The sequence below is a fragment of the Pelophylax lessonae genome, assembly GCF_965119305.1.
Source record: "Pelophylax lessonae genome assembly, chromosome: 4".
Classification (NCBI taxonomy): Eukaryota; Metazoa; Chordata; class Amphibia; order Anura; family Ranidae; genus Pelophylax; species Pelophylax lessonae.
In genome coordinates, this window is record NC_138771.1 from 223,207,841 (window position 1) to 223,225,838 (window position 17,998).

Genomic DNA, 17,998 nt, shown 5'->3' on the forward strand with positions numbered 1-17,998 from the left:
AACAGGCAGCACCCTCAAACCTTCAGAAGTATGAGATGAACCTCAACAACTTGGAAAGGTGGATCTCTCTCACACGTACCAACACAGACTATCCCCCAATTTAACTGATCCCCAAAGGTTTTTGATTAAATAGCGGAATAGAAAATATGATCCCAAAAAAGTGTATGTATATCACACGTACACAACCACACTAGGCCCCAATTACTATTGTTTGTACCCCTAAAAGGCTAGGAGTAGGGGGAGTATGGAACAGGCAGCACCCTCAAACCTTCAGAAGTATGAGATGAACCCCAACAACTTGGAAAGGTGGATCTCTCTCACACGTACCAACACAGACTATCCCCCAATTTAACTGATCCCCAAAGGTTTTTGATTAAATAGCGGAATAGAAAATATGATCCCAAAAAAGTGTATGTATATCACACGTACACAACCACACTAGGCCCCAATTACTATTGTTTGTACCCCTAAAAGGCTAGGAGTAGGGGGAGTATGGAACAGGCAGCACCCTCAAACCTTCAGAAGTATGAGATGAACCCCAACAACTTGGAAAGGTGGATCTCTCTCACACGTACCAACACAGACTATCCCCCAATTTAACTGATCCCCAAAGGTTTTTGATTAAATAGCGGAATAGAAAATATGATCCCAAAAAAGTGTATGTATATCACACGTACACAACCACACTAGGCCCCAATTACTATTGTTTGTACCCCTAAAAGGCTAGGAGTAGGGGGAGTATGGAACAGGCAGCACCCTCAAACCTTCAGAAGTATGAGATGAACCCCAACAACTTGGAAAGGTGGATCTCTCTCACACGTACCAACACAGACTATCCCCCAATTTAACTGATCCCCAAAGGTTTTTGATTAAATAGCGGAATAGAAAATATGATCCCAAAAAAGTGTATGTATATCACACGTACACAACCACACTAGGCCCCAATTACTATTGTTTGTACCCCTAAAAGGCTAGGAGTAGGGGGAGTATGGAACAGGCAGCACCCTCAAACCTTCAGAAGTATGAGATGAACCTCAACAACTTGGAAAGGTGGATCTCTCTCACACGTACCAACACAGACTATCCCCCAATTTAACTGATCCCCAAAGGTTTTTGATTAAATAGCGGAATAGAAAATATGATCCCAAAAAAGTGTATGTATATCACACGTACACAACCACACTAGGCCCCAATTACTATTGTTTGTACCCCTAAAAGGCTAGGAGTAGGGGGAGTATGGAACAGGCAGCACCCTCAAACCTTCAGAAGTATGAGATGAACCCCAACAACTTGGAAAGGTGGATCTCTCTCACACGTACCAACACAGACTATCCCCCAATTTAACTGATCCCCAAAGGTTTTTGATTAAATAGCGGAATAGAAAATATGATCCCAAAAAAGTGTATGTATATCACACGTACACAACCACACTAGGCCCCAATTACTATTGTTTGTACCCCTAAAAGGCTAGGAGTAGGGGGAGTATGGAACAGGCAGCACCCTCAAACCTTCAGAAGTATGAGATGAACCTCAACAACTTGGAAAGGTGGATCTCTCTCACACGTACCAACACAGACTATCCCCCAATTTAACTGATCCCCAAAGGTTTTTGATTAAATAGCGGAATAGAAAATATGATCCCAAAAAAGTGTATGTATATCACACGTACACAACCACACTAGGCCCCAATTACTATTGTTTGTACCCCTAAAAGGCTAGGAGTAGGGGGAGTATGGAACAGGCAGCACCCTCAAACCTTCAGAAGTATGAGATGAACCCCAACAACTTGGAAAGGTGGATCTCTCTCACACGTACCAACACAGACTATCCCCCAATTTAACTGATCCCCAAAGGTTTTTGATTAAATAGCGGAATAGAAAATATGATCCCAAAAAAGTGTATGTATATCACACGTACACAACCACACTAGGCCCCAATTACTATTGTTTGTACCCCTAAAAGGCTAGGAGTAGGGGGAGTATGGAACAGGCAGCACCCTCAAACCTTCAGAAGTATGAGATGAACCCCAACAACTTGGAAAGGTGGATCTCTCTCACACGTACCAACACAGACTATCCCCCAATTTAACTGATCCCCAAAGGTTTTTGATTAAATAGCGGAATAGAAAATATGATCCCAAAAAAGTGTATGTATATCACACGTACACAACCACACTAGGCCCCAATTACTATTGTTTGTACCCCTAAAAGGCTAGGAGTAGGGGGAGTATGGAACAGGCAGCACCCTCAAACCTTCAGAAGTATGAGATGAACCCCAACAACTTGGAAAGGTGGATCTCTCTCACACGTACCAACACAGACTATCCCCCAATTTAACTGATCCCCAAAGGTTTTTGATTAAATAGCGGAATAGAAAATATGATCCCAAAAAAGTGTATGTATATCACACGTACACAACCACACTAGGCCCCAATTACTATTGTTTGTACCCCTAAAAGGCTAGGAGTAGGGGGAGTATGGAACAGGCAGCACCCTCAAACCTTCAGAAGTATGAGATGAACCCCAACAACTTGGAAAGGTGGATCTCTCTCACACGTACCAACACAGACTATCCCCCAATTTAACTGATCCCCAAAGGTTTTTGATTAAATAGCGGAATAGAAAATATGATCCCAAAAAAGTGTATGTATATCACACGTACACAACCACACTAGGCCCCAATTACTATTGTTTGTACCCCTAAAAGGCTAGGAGTAGGGGGAGTATGGAACAGGCAGCACCCTCAAACCTTCAGAAGTATGAGATGAACCCCAACAACTTGGAAAGGTGGATCTCTCTCACACGTACCAACACAGACTATCCCCCAATTTAACTGATCCCCAAAGGTTTTTGATTAAATAGCGGAATAGAAAATATGATCCCAAAAAAGTGTATGTATATCACACGTACACAACCACACTAGGCCCCAATTACTATTGTTTGTACCCCTAAAAGGCTAGATGAGGAGTAGGGGGAGTATGGAACAGGCAGCACCCTCAAACCTTCAGTATGAGATTGTGTTCACTGTACCCCACAAAGATTGAGTTCACTGCACCCCACAATGATTGTGTTCACTGCACCCCACAAAGATTGTGTTCACTGCACCTCACAAAGATTGTGTTCACTGTACCCCCCAAAGATTGTGTTCACTGCACCCCACAAAGATTCTGTTCACTGTACCCCACAAAGATTGTGTTCACTGCACCCCAAAAAGATTGTGTTCACTGCACCCCAAAAAGGATGTTGTTCACTGCACCCCAAAAAGGATGTTGTTCACTCCACCCCAAAAAGATTGTGTTCACTGCACCCCACAAAGATTGTGTTCACTGCACCCCAAAAAGATTGTGTTCACTGCACCCCAAAAATGATTTTGTTCACTGCACCCCAAAAAGGATTTTGTTCACTGCACCCCAAAAAGGATGTTGTTCACTCCACCCCAAAAAGATTGTGTTCACTGCACCCCAAAAAGATTGTGTTCACTGCACCCCACAAAGGATTTTGTTCACTGCACCCCAAAAAGATTGTGTTCACTGCACCCCAAAAAGGATGTTGTTCACTGCACCCCAAAAAGGATTTTGTTCACTGCACCCCAAAAAGATTGTGTTCACTGCACCCCACAAAGGATTTTGTTCACTGCACCCCACAAAGATTGTGTTCACTGCACACCAAAAAGGATTGTGTTCACTGCACCCCAAAAAGATTTTGTTCACTGCACCCCAAAAAGATTGTGTTCACTGCAGCCCAAAAAGATTGTGTTCACTGCAGCCCAAAAAGATTGTGTTCACTGCAGCCCAAAAAGATTGTGTTCACTGCACCCCAAAAAGATTGTGTTCACTGCACCCCACAAAGGATTTTGTTCACTGCACCCCAAAAAGATTGTGTTCACTGCACCCCAAAAAGGATGTTGTTCACTGCACCCCAAAAAGGATTTTGTTCACTGCACCCCAAAAAGATTGTGTTCACTGCACCCCACAAAGGATTTTGTTCACTGCACCCCACAAAGATTGTGTTCACTGCACACCAAAAAGGATTGTGTTCACTGCACCCCAAAAAGATTTTGTTCACTGCACCCCAAAAAGATTGTGTTCACTGCAGCCCAAAAAGATTGTGTTCACTGCAGCCCAAAAAGATTGTGTTTACTGCAGCCCAAAAAGATTGTGTTCACTGCAGCCCAAAAAGATTGTGTTCACTGCAGCTCACACACAGAAAAATGGATGTGGATCACTGACACCTGCCTATCTCCAATCCCACACCACACAGCAATATCGATTGTAGTTTGTAGAACACAGTTTCCCTAAAATTCAGCAGACTCTGTCCCTAACAGGATTGAGAAGAGATCGTAGATCAGGATTGAGTGCAGACCCCACCCCCCACACAGCAATATCGATTGTAGTTTGTAGAAGACACTGACCCTATATAATTCAGCAGACTCTATCCCTAAAATGCCTACAACTCGCCCTGCCTAAACACTCCGACCTGTCCCTCAATTCTATCCGGACACAAATGTTTTTTTCCTGCCTATCTTTCCCTAATCAGCAGCCAGCACGTTGATGTGTGCTCTGTCCCTGAATCTAAGCAGCATAATGACGCCGCTGCGGCTGCCTCGAACTTATAAAGACTTGGTCACATGCTTCAGACGGCCAATCACAGCTACTGAGACATTTGCAGGCATGGCTGGGATGGCTTAAGGCACACCAGTTAAACGATTGTTGATTGGCTGTTGAAAGCCCGCCATGAAAAGAGCGCCAAAGCATGCAAAACCCGGAAATAAAACGACCGAACACGGATTTTTACCCGAACATACAGTAAAGTGTCCGTGTCCGTGTTCGGGTACAAAAAATCCAATTATTCGGTACGAACACGAATAATACAGTCCGTGTTCGCTCAACACTAACAGTAGTGTAAGCCAACGGCTCAGGCAATGAGGAGGGAGAGTCCTGGGAGAGCCAAGGCTCTCGTGCACATTGCTGATTCCAAATGGGGCTAAGGTAAGTATTGGGGGCCTGGGGGGCACTGCTGAACACAAAAAGGTTTTTTACCTCCATGCATACAATGCATGAAGATAAAAAGCCTTGAGCCTTTACAACTACTTTAACTTCTATGTCTGTCCCGAACAAACTAGTGAATTGAATTTGACTGATGATGATTGACTCACTACCTATTCTGGAAGTCAATTCTGATCATCAACTACTATTTTAATAGATTACTGGCTTCAGTCACTGATTTAAGTGTGCATATTATGTTATGATTTCATGCTGACTTTCCTGATCTGCAGGATTATTTTAGGTCAGTGTCTCAAAGTATTAAAGTATTTAAGCAACAGACAGCCAGGCATTTACCATTTTCAAAATGTGGCGAGCAAAGGCAGGCTTTGCAGACTAAAATGTTTTACAGTGTTGTAGAACACAATAGACTGAAAATATAGGACTAAATCATTAGATGTATCTTAAAAATAAAACTACCATATCCATATAAAGTTCTTTTAAATATTGGCTTACCTTTCTCAGTTGTTGTATTTTAACAAGTTCTTGTTTTTCATTGCAATTTGCATCTGTACTTTTATTTGAAGGAATGTAAATCAGAATATCTTGGCCTTAAAAAAAAAAAAAAAAAAGAGATGCACTTTGTCAGAATCTAAAATAAAACTGTACAAATCAGGTACAATGCATAACTGGCCAATTTATTGAACCCGCCCCACCACGTAAAACTGAGAGACAACGCCTAACTCGCTAGTTTAGTGAGCTGTGCAATTAATAAAGCTAGAGCAGCCACAGTCCATAGCTCAAATGTTCCTATGCAGGGACGTTTTCCAAAATAGTATTTGAGGCATTTAGGCAAACCTGATATTTCAATTACAGGAGGACACCTGTAGTCTATATCACTCACGGATTTCTTTATATGCAGTGGGTATAGCAAACAATTGCCCCCCTTTAAAATAATCACATTTTGTTGTTTTTCAGCCTGAAATGAAAACTGACACCATTTTTGTTTTATTCAGCTGTATTTACTCAAAAATTCAAAAACAGAATCTTTGAGTTGGAAAAAGGATCGTCCCCTTGTGCCAATATTTTGTTGAACCACCTTTTGCTTTAATTACAGCCTTTAGTCTGGTGGGATATGTCTCTGCTAACTTTGCAAATCTACACTTTGCAATATTTGCCCACTCTTCTTTGCAGAAAGGCTATAGTTCAGTAAATTTGATGGTTAACATTTGTGGACTGTGGTCTTCAAGTCATTCCACAGATTTTCAATGGCGTTTACTGACTTAGCCATGGAAGGACATTCACTTATTTCTACTTCAACTACTGTGTGGTCATTTTTGCTGTGTTCTTTGGGTCATTTTCATGTTGGAAGGTAAACCTTTTAACCATTGACAATTTTCTGGCAAAGGGGCAGCAGATTTTCCTCAAAAATTTGATGGTATTTTGCTCCCTGTTATCCTCATAACAGGATATTACCACCTCCATGCTTTACTGTAGGAATGGTGTTATTTGGATGGTGAGCTGTACTGGAATTCTGCCAGATATGTAATTTGGAGTAAGGACCAAATAATTCAATTGTAGTCTCATCTGACTGTAACGGAACCACAACCCACACTGTACTTGTGGACTTCCGACAGTATACGGCTTCCTCCCAGTCATGAACATAGTTACCAGATTTTCCCAACCGCCTCATACAAAGCTGACCGACAACTTAGCTTGTACTGGAATCTCCGTTTATTGAACAGTCACACAGAATTTATATACAGCATGGACCTCCCCCTCCTGATCAGATTACTACACACAGGTCAGGGGTTGCCTGATTAGATTATCATATGCAGATGAAATTGTATACAGAAATAGAATTAACCTGAACTAATTATCTAGCCATCTGGACAGAAACAATGTGAGGTCATTAACATTTAACAATGGAACAGACAGACTTAACACAATCCACATCCCACCTCAATAGACAGACTATAGGGCAAGCCTGCGAGTGACAGTCTGTCCGTTTCTTACATTGAAGTACATGGAATGCACATATAAGCGTTTCTTTAATTATTTAGAAGCCACAGACTTCATGGCAACAGGCTATAGGTCTCACAGTGTAAAGTGGGAATAAATCTTCATATATATTGTTGATAAATATAACTCTCCCATTAGAAGTTATCTAAACCATTAACTATCTGTCTTTCACTCCCAGTGACGGTGAGTACCATCACACTGGCCATAACACCTTTTTCAATGTGGCCTCAGAATCTTTAAGGTGCGTTTTGGCTCATTCGTGACTGCATGTGGCCTTTCTAGCTTTTTTCTTGCAACCCTCCCATACAAGTCACATTTGTGGAGCAATGACCACTCTTTGTCTTCAATTCCTGCAACTGCTTCAGAGTTGCTGTAGGCCTTTTGGTAACTTCTCTGACCATTTTCCCAAGCGCTTTTTCATTGAGTTTGGAGCAACGTCCTGATCCAAAGAGGGTCTGTGTTGTAACAAATACCTTCCACGTCTAAATAAAAGACTTCACTGTGGCAGCCTTGCCATTCATAGATGATTGTTTGCTTAAGTTGCACTACCAGGAACTGAAATGCTCCAAGAAAGATCTTTTCATGCTGAGCTAATCAAAATGACCACAGCTGATCACAAGTGAATGTCAAATGGCTTTATGTGCCATTGGGAAGGTGATTAGCTACACCTGATGGAGTTTACAAGTCATTTTTAGGAGTGGGATGATTCCTTTTCAAAATCAGGGATTCTGTTTTTTATTTTTTTTACATGTTGGTGTTAAATCCTTCACCTGAATGTTATAAGTTGCACTGAGTAAATACAGCTGGATAAAACAAAAACTGTGCCTCTCTTCATATCAGGCTGCAAAGCAACAAAATGTGAATATTTTAAAGGGGGGTGATTCTTTTATATACCCACTGTATATGGGCTTCTATCAAACAGACCTTCCCTTTTGGGGATACATGCTTTGAATTTTTTGCAAAACCTGCAGTAAAAGGGTTTACTTGAGAGGTGATTTAATCCACTGGCTCTAGAACTCTCAGAGACCAGGGATGGACCGAACACCAGAACATGATAACGACCCAAAATACACCTCCAAGACCACCACTGCCTTGCTAAAGAAGCTGAGGGTAAAGGTGAAGGATTGGCCAAGCATGTCTCCAGACCTAAACCCTATTGAGCATCTGTGGAGCATCCTCAGACGGATGGTGGAGGAGCGCAAGGTCTTTAACATTCACCATCTCCATAATGTCATCATGGAGGAGTGGAAGAGAAAGCGAACTCCAGTGGCAACCTGTGAAGCTCTGGTAACCTCCATGCCCAAGAGGGTTAATGCAGTGCTGGAGAATAATGGTGGCCACACAAAATATTGACACTTTGGGCCCAATTTGGACATTTTCACTTAGCGGTTTAGACATTAATGGCTGTGTGTTGAGATATTTTAAGGGGACAGCAAATTTACACTCTTATACAAGCTGTACACTCACTACTTTACATTGCAGCAAAGTGTCATTTCTTCAGTGTTTTCACATGAAAAGATATAATAAAATAGTTACAAAAACGTAAGGGATGTACTCACTTTTCAATACAAAAACATTTTTTTTAAACAATCGTTTTTAAAGGAGCAGTGATTTTAATGATGCTTAAAGTGAAACAATAAAGATGAACAATTCCTTAAATATTGTGCCGGGGGGGGGGGTCCCCTTAATGTGTCTGTAAAGTGGTGCATCTGTACGATGTATTGAGCCCCCCCTGCCCCTCCACGCCAAAGCACCTTGTCCCTATGTTGATTGGGACAAAGACCTCTTCCAGATGACCCTGGGCTGTGGTTGTCTGGGTCTGGGAGGCTTATTGGCATCTGGAAGCCCCCTTTAACAAGGGTGACACCGTCCCTTCTGAGGTCACGTGATGTCATGTGACGTCAGAAGGGGGTGGTTCCACCAGGTGACGTAACTGGCTGGCCACGCCCCTTGCCTATAAAAGAACTGTCAAAGTCGAAGAGCGGGCATACAGCTGGTAGCCTCTTAAGAGGCGAAGCGTTTTTTATTTTTTACTATTTTTCAGGTTCGGCGGGCGTCGTGATTGTCAATGGATTTACATCGAGGGACACAATTTTTTTTCTTTTTAATGAAGGACTTGTCAAAAGTGTGTTCTGGGATTTTTACTTTTTTACACTTTTTTGGTGAATGGGTACAGGTACGATCTACCCGATACCCATTCACATGGGGGGGGGCAGGATCTGGATCAGATTCCAATAAGCCCCCCACCCGCAGACCCCCACAGCCCAGGGTTGTTGGGATAAGGCCCTTGTCCCTATCAAAATGGGGACAAGGTGCTTTGGGGGGCACCCCAAAGCACCCTTCCCATGTTAAAGGCAATCGGCCTGGTATAGTTCAGGAGGGGGCACTTGCTTGCCCCCCCCCTTCCTGGCCTGCCAGGCTGCATGCTCGGATAAGGGTCTGGTATGGATTTTGGGGGAAACCCACACTATTTTTGGCGTAGTGTTCCCCTTAAAATTTGTACCAGACCCAAAGGGCCTTGTATAGATTTTGGGGGGACTCCACCCTGTCTTTGTTTTCTAATTCTGTCATAGGGTTCCCCTTAACCACTGAAATACGGGGCACTTTCCCCCCCCCCCCCCCTTCCTGCCTAGACCAATTTTCAGCTTTCAGTGCTCATTAGCATCTATGGGAAATATTGGTCGGCTTGGCATGGCAGTGCTCCCTGTCTTTAACATTGATGTCTATGGGAAATCTTGGTCAGCTTGGCATGGCACTGCTCACAAACTATAAGTGACAGGGACACAAAACTTGAGTACTGATAGGGGACCCAGGACTACAACATATCCATTCATTTTAAAAGTGAGGTATAACCTGTACACTACACTGACTGCACTAAACTAACTAAACACACTATCCACTAAATACTGTACCTGCCTAATCTCTATTATCACACACTATACACAGCTGGAGGCACCCCATTCCAAAATGTAAAAACAAAACTAAAAGTTTTATATCGTAGCAACAGCCACACATGTAGGACACCCCAAAACAAATTTAGGCATTTTTGTCAAGGCATCCCTAAAGAAGTCCTGAAGGCTCCACAGGGTACCTGAGCACCCTGGTTGAAAAAAGTTTGTTTTACACCATGGAAGGAAATAAAGTATTGTTATATACCATCTTTTAAGAAGTTACAATGTACAAAGAATGTGTATAAATGGAAGAATTAGACCTAAAAATGTGCGAAGACAAAGGCGATGAGGGCCTGTTCACACCACACTGTTGTGGTAGTGTACTGTACTTATGCACCATTCATTTTGAGTTTTTTACAGGTTATATAGAACCATCAATTTATGCAGCGCTTTACATATATATATTGTACATTCATATTAGTCACTGCCCTCAAGGAGCTTACAATATAAGATCCATAACTCACATCCATACATACACATACTAGCAGGGCAGTGCAGAGACATTTGGAGGGGCAGGTGCTCAAAGTATAAAAAGGGCACTTGGAACAGGGCTTTAAATAGGGCAGGTGCGGGGGGGGATTGGTGGCTGCGGACATGGTGCAGGTGGTGGTCTGGTCAGAGGCTGTGGACATGGTGTAGGGGGTGGTCAGAGGCTGTGGACATTACGTCACTACGCATGTGCCTGCTCTGCCAAGCATGTACAAGCCTTCCCGAGCCTAGCAGGCTTCGGCGATGGCGCATGCGCAGTTGCACTGTCGGCCCGCAGCCACACTGTTTATGGGTGCCGCTGCAGAAATTTTGCCTTGACAAAAGGGCACTTTGAGCATCAAGGGGCAAAAGGGGAGGGCCTCAGGCATCCTCCACCATCTGCACTGCAAAAAATTTGCAAAAACACATGCAATCATGTGCATTACAGCACATGTTGTTATGTGATCCAGCCTTTACTGACTGTGTTGTTCACGTGGATTACCTACTCTTATGAATGATTTATATTTGACGCATTGGTATGTGTGCACAACATAAGGTACTGGAGTCTATAGCAGGCCTTTGACACATAGATTTTAGCCTATATAGAATCATTCTATACAGCAAGATTTTACAAAGCATTTGCAAAATTACTATGGACAGCTTTCTTGAAGCCTTTAAAATACCTTTCAGCTTCAGTTTGGGGACATTAAACACAAGCCATAATGAGAGCGTTCAGCATCACCATAAACAAGCTGCTAGAAAGATTCAGAAATACATGAAAGTTGTAGAAAGACTGCTAGCAGCTTATTTAAAGTGACAGTCAGCACTCTCATTAGTAACTGTATTGAAAAGTTGCTTAAAAGACTTTAAGAATGTTTCTTGAAATCTATGCAAATGCTTTGTAAATGCTGAAGAAGCAAACAGCCGTATAACACATGTACATCTATTAATGTATAAAACCATGTTTGACTTCTGTCCATGCTCTGGTTGTCCAGCAATCAGCACTGAAAATGGCCAGCCAGTTACCAGCGACAACATGCAACTTATGGTGTTGTTCAGCTTTCCTCTTCTATCTATGTATTGTGATTGCAAAGATACTTCTTCTGTGACCTGATGCTGGTAAAGATGTAGATAGTACAATGAGGGCTAGCAACACTATGGGGTTTATTTAACATAAAGGCAAACAGACTGTTCACTTTGCAAAGGAAATTGAACTGTGCAAGGCAATTTTACCCAGAGCTTAGTGAATGTGGGGCAAGTTTACTTTAAAAACAAATACCCAATCAAACTGCATTTTTGCTGGCACATGATTGGATGAGATAATTGTAAAGTGAATAGTGATTTGATTTTAGCAAATCAATGGCAATGAGTTGCATGGTGTCACTGCAAAATGTCTGTCAGTTTCCAATGCTGGTTGCTGAACAACCTAGGAGCACACCCAAGTCAAACACAAGGCTATGCATTTATCAGGGCACATGTGTTATATAGCTATTCAATGTTCATAGAGTCATTCTAGAGTGAACTTCCACTTTAAAGCGGAACTAAAGTCTTCAAAGTGGTGGATCATTCTTTTTGACACTCTATTCCAGTATGCACAGCATACTTTTACATTATAGCATGATTACTTGGTAAAGCATCCTCCTTCTGTAATGGCAGGTCCAAGATCCTAATAGAAAAGCCAGCACTGCAACAATGTTCCAGAATGACCATTTACAAAAAAACAACACTGTTTTGAAAATGCGCAGACCCTCTTTCTTAAGAAGACGGATAAAGACAGCTCTTGGCATACCAAAAATACACCTACAATGGACAATGTCCAGTGCATGTGAATAGTGTACATAGACTGGAAAACAAAAATTCTAGGAGCCAGGAAAAATTTTTTGTTTTTTGGAAAAAGAGACCTTGCTTTTCTCTTCTGCCAAAACATCTCTAACGCCTAAATATTTTTTTTGCTTGACTTTAGTTCCAATTTATTGTGTTCAAACAGAAAACATGTTACTGGTTCAGTATGTTTGTTGGGCGTAACGAGAAGTTTGACTGCATTTTAACAAATGCAGTGGTACAAAACCCAGAATATGTCGTTACATTCTGTCTAAACTTCCTGAGAAAAACCCAAGTTAAATCATTTGGATTGAACTTTACTTTTGTAAAACATTTGATTCTGAAAGACTGGCCAGTGAAATAATATTCATCTTCTAATATGTTTTGTTAGGAGTGAACTAGTGGTTATGTTCAAATGTTGCTCAATGCCATAGAATTTGGTCTACAAACATCTACAATTAAGTATGGAATTTTCACATACACAAATTACACTGTTCCCTTACAATATCTGATCAATTATCTTATGGGCAGAGTGACATTTTTATCACCCTGTACATGGTTTGTTTGTTAAACTCTGTTTTATAAATAGACCCCATAGTTTGTCATCGTACTGAGTCAACCAATCAAGATGGCTGAAGATGCAGAGCCCAGAAGAAGCTGGAAAGAGGAAGTCGGCAGTTGTCAAGGGAGCTTGCAGATGCCACGTTACCAAAGGGGAGATATACAAAGCAGAATTTAGTATTGCTTTAACACTGAGCACCTCTGCATCAAACACAATGTAATCCATAATAATTAAGACATTTTTAATGCATGGGTAATGCATTTTGTGGTGGTAATTTATCTACAATATATTACACTCTTTCTCAATGTTTTAATATACAGGAACCCTTGAAATAGTTTTGAGTAACGTTGCTAATTTATCGCATCTCTAGATCACAGCAAATTTGCATGGTCAGTAGGTTATAAGAGTGAACTTGTATATACTAGTAGTGTATCCCTCACGCCAAATGGACCACAGTGGTAATTTGGATATCTAGCCAATTATGTATGTGTAAGTGTGATAAGAAGTGTTTTGTATATAGCCACAAGTGGGAGAGCTACCTATTGCGCTTGCTTTAAATAATACACAGTACCGGTAGTATTCTTTATAAATTAAAGTGCTAACAGTGCATCAAGATGGTAAAAAAATACAATTGAAATGATTTGGGTAATGTGTTAGGAACAAAAGGATGCCACATCATCTGATGGAAATTAATATTATCAACCTACAGAGGGCTGAATTCAAAGACCCCCCAAAAATCTAAGTGAAAAAATGATGCAGCAGGCTAGTCCATTTTGCTGAAATTTCATTGCAGCAACTCAAAATGGTACTTTGTATGGCCCCCAAGTTCTTGTATGCATGCCTGACAATGTTGGCATGCTCCTTTTGAGACAACGGATGGTGTCCTGGTGGTGTATTTCCTACAAGATCTGGACCAGGGCATCACTGAGCTGCAAAACACACTGGGGTGCAACCTGGTTGCGTCCAATGGACTGACACATAATGTCCCAGAGGTGTTCTAATGGATTTAGGTCAGGCGAGCGTGGGGGCCATTCAATGGAAAAATTCCTTCATGCTCCAGGAACTGGGTGCATAATCTTGCCACATGAGGCTGGGCATTGCCGTGCACCAGGAGGAACCAAGGATCCACTGCACCAGCGTAGTGTCTGACAATGAGTCCAAAGATTTCATCCTGATACCTAATGGCAGTCAGGGTAGACTGTAGAGGTCTGTGCGTCCCTCCATGGACATGCCTCCCCAGACCATCACTGACTCACCACCAAACCGGTCATGCTGAACGATGTTACAGGCAGCATAAGGTTCTCCATGGCTTCTCTAGACCCTTTCACGTCTGTCACATATGCTCAGGGTGAACCTGCTCTCATCTGTGAAAAGCACAGGGCGCCAGTTGCAGACCTGCCAATTCCGATGTTCAATGGTAAATGCCAATTGAGCTCCACAGTGCAGTGCAGTGCAGTGAGCACAGGGCCCACTAGAGGACGTCGGACCCTCAGGCCACCCTCATGGTGGCCTGCTGGAGGTCATTTTGGCAGTGCTCATCCTGTTCCTCCTTGCACAGAGGAGCAGATACTGGTCCTGCTGATGTGTTACGGACCTTCTACGGCACTGACCAGCTCTCCTAGAGTAATTGCCTGTCTCCTGGAATCTCCTCCATGCTCTTGACACTGTGCTGGGAGACACAGCAAACCTTCTGGTAATGACACATCTTGATCCTCTACCCTGGAGGGGTTGGACTGCCTGTGCAACCTCTATAGGGTCCAGGTATTGCCTCATGCTACCAGTAGTGACACTGACGCTAGCCAAATGCAAAACTAGTGAAAAACAGTCAGAAAAGATGAGTAGGGAAAAACAATCACCTGTAAAGCCATTCCTGTTTTGTAGGTTGTCCTGTCGTTGCCCATCTAGTGCACCTGTTATTAATTTCATTATCAAATCAGCTGAAACTTATTAACAACCCCCTCTGCTACTTAACTGACCAGATCAATATCCCAGGAGTTTAATTGACTTGATGTTATACTCTGAATTAAAAATGTTTCTTCAATTTTTGAAGCAGTATATAATAATACTGTAGTTTATTGCCCTCCCTAAACAGGATGTTGTTATAAACAGGGGTCGGCAAGGTGTCCGCTCACGGACACTGGTGTCCGTGAGTGGTCCTTGCCGGGTCCGCCACGCTGCCCCGCCATCATTGAATTTTTTTGCACCCAGATCTGAGATGATCATCATGTCACTGCCTCGCCGGCCGGACTCGCTGCCTGCCGCTCCCTGCAGACAGTCCCGCCTCCCGCTGGCCAGCCACCAGCGCCGCCCAGAACAAGAAGACACGCCTGCCTGGGCTGCGTGTCTGCAAGAAGTAATCCTCCTCCAACCTGCTGCCCGCGCATGCCATGCCCGCCGCCAGTCTCAGCAGCAGTGCACAGCATGCCCCAGCCTGCCCGGGCCCCAGCTTGTCATGAGAGATGTAAGTAAGTCACCTCTTCATTAGTTCTGCACTGTATGTGTCCTCCTATAAACAGCAAGTTCAGAATTTCAAATCAGATCATTAAAGGAGATCTATGGGGGATCCTGCCTTGTCTGCTCTAAAGGGGTAACTATGGAGGACCCTATGTGGCCTGCTCTAAAGGGGGATCTATGGAGGACTTTATGTGGCCTGCTCTAAAGGGGGATCTATGGAGGACCCTATGTGGCCTGCTCTAAAGGGGGATCTATGGAGGACCCTATGTGACCTGCTCTAAAGGGGGAACTATGGAGGACCCTATGTGGCCTGCTCTAAATGGGATCTATGGAGGACCCTATGTGGCCTGCTCTAAAGGGGGATCTATGGGGGACCCTATGTGGCCTGCTCTAAAGGGGGATCTATGGGGGACCTGCTCTAGTAAAGGGGGATCTTTAGGGATGTTGGTCTGCTTTAAAAAGGGGATCTATGCTGACCCTGTTCTAAAAGGGGATCTATGCCATAGATCCCCCTTTAGAGCAGGGTCCCCATAGATCCCCTTTAGAGCTCAGTTTCCCTAGATCCCCTTTAGTGCAGGCCCAGGGTCCCCATAGATTCCCCTTTAGAGCAGGGTCCCCATAGATCCCACTTTAGAGCTCAGTTTCCCTAAATCCCCTTTAGTGCAGGCCCAGGGTCCCCATAGATCCCCCTTTAGAGCAGGGTCCCCATGGATCCCTTTTTAGAGACGGGTCCCCATATCCTCCTTTAGAGCAGGGTCCCCATAGATCCCCTTTTAGAGAAGGGTCCCAGTAGATTCTATGGGGACCCTTCTCTAAATGAGGATCTATTGGGGACCCTGCTCTAAAGGGGGATCTATGGGGACCCCTATCGAAAGGGGGATCTATGGGGACACTGGCCTGGCCTAAAGGGGATCTATGGGGGACCCTGCTCTGAAGGGGGATTTATGCGGACCCTACTCTAAAGGGGGATCTATGGGGACCCTGGCCTGCTCTAAAGGGAGATCTATGGGGACCCTGCTCTAAATGGGGATATATGGGGACCCTGCTCTAAAGGGGGATTGATAGGGGCCCTGGTCTGCTCTAAAGGGGACCCTGCTCTAAAGGCAGATCTATGAGGATCATTGCCTGCTCTAAAGGGGGATCTATGGGGACCCTGTTTGAATTTTGAAGATCTTTTAAACATTTTATAACAGTATACAACAAGCAGTCTTTATATAAATGTTATTTTACACTTATTTGTACTTGTAGAACTAGGCCAGAGAGTCGACAGAGTGTTTTTTTGATGGTTTTAATTTGAAATGTACCGTGGTGTCCTTCACTAAGGTCTGTACTTTGGAAAATGTCCGCCACAGCCTTGGTTCGTGCCTATCCCTGGTTATAAACCTCTAGGCATATAAGAGAACCAGAACCTTCTTTAAATAGAAGTGGGTTTGATAAGAAAGTTGGCAGTGTCTCCACCCAGGACAGAACCTCTGTGAACAGAGGGATTTCCGTTCCTTTGAATTTAACCAGCAATTGAATGAAAGTAATTGGGAGTAGAGAAACTACTGCAACTGGCATAGAACATCAACCACAAGTACCGTATTTATTGGAGTATAACACGCACAGGGGTATAACACACACCCTCATTTTAAGAGGGAAGTTTTGAGGAAAAAAAACTTCAATTTTATATAAAGAGCTTTGAAGTACAAAAAGGGTCAGTGCCCCTCAATGCAGTCTGATCAGTGCCCATCTGCAGCCTCACCATTGTTGCAGCCTGATCTGTGCCCCCTCTACAGCCTCACCATTGTTGCAGCCTGATCTGTGCCCCCTCTGCAGCCTCACCATTGTTGCAGCCTGATCTGTGCCCCTCTACAGCCTCACCATTGTTGCAGCCTGATCTGTGCCCCCTCTACAGCAAACAATACTTCCACATGAATGTTGCAGCAAAGTTCAGTTACAGGGGCCCCTGAGGATGAACATGATGCAGTGTCCATTTGATGCTGAAGACCTGAAGACAAGAGCAGTGATGATGGAGAGATCCTCAAACCATTGTCAAACCAGCTTGGAATGTAGCTTCTCACCAGCAGAAACAATGACGTGACAAGGGAACTCAGAGTCACTTTGTTTATCTACTCTTAGTCCCTAGTAACTTCTAATCTGCCATGCAAATACCTATGGGCTGTCAGATATCTAGCTTGGCTCTAGACTTTGCTGGTTTTTGAGCCCTGAGTCTACACTAGCTATAGAATTCAAAATCCAGCAGAGATAGAATTAATTAAAATAACAGGCACTGCATATAAATGCGAGTGCAATAAACACACACATCGTATCACAAACTATTTGATATAGTGAATGTGAGATATTCTTGAGATACACACACACACACATATATATATATACATACATACCCAAAAGGGCCACAATAGTAAACATTTAACATAGGTACACTTGACTAATAATCCCTGTTTCTGGTCTGGATTAGCAACAGCTCTTCCATGGGGACATGTAGCCTCAGCTCTCTCTCTCTCTCTTTTTACTACCTTCCTCTAGGGCAGTGGTTCTCAACCTTCCTAATGCCACAAGCCCACAACCCTTTAATACAGTTCCTCGTGTTCTGGTGACCCCCAACCATAAAATTATTTTCGTTGCTACTTTTTAACTGTAATTTTGCTACTGTTATGAATTGTAATGTAAATATCTGATATGCAGGATGTATTTTCATTGTTACAAATTGAACATATTTAAAACATAGTGATT

General features: G+C 43.1%; 1 protein-coding gene across 1 annotated transcript in view; it reads right to left on the minus strand.

The window, feature by feature from the left end:
- The window catches only part of CPED1 (cadherin like and PC-esterase domain containing 1), a 459,182-nt gene that overhangs the window by 361,877 nt on the left and 79,307 nt on the right, over positions 1 to 17,998 (minus strand). The window contains exon 3 of the mRNA XM_082256067.1: positions 5,498 to 5,592. Within this exon, the coding sequence (XP_082112193.1) occupies positions 5,498 to 5,592 (95 nt within the window). The remainder of the gene's footprint in view (positions 1 to 5,497; positions 5,593 to 17,998) is intronic.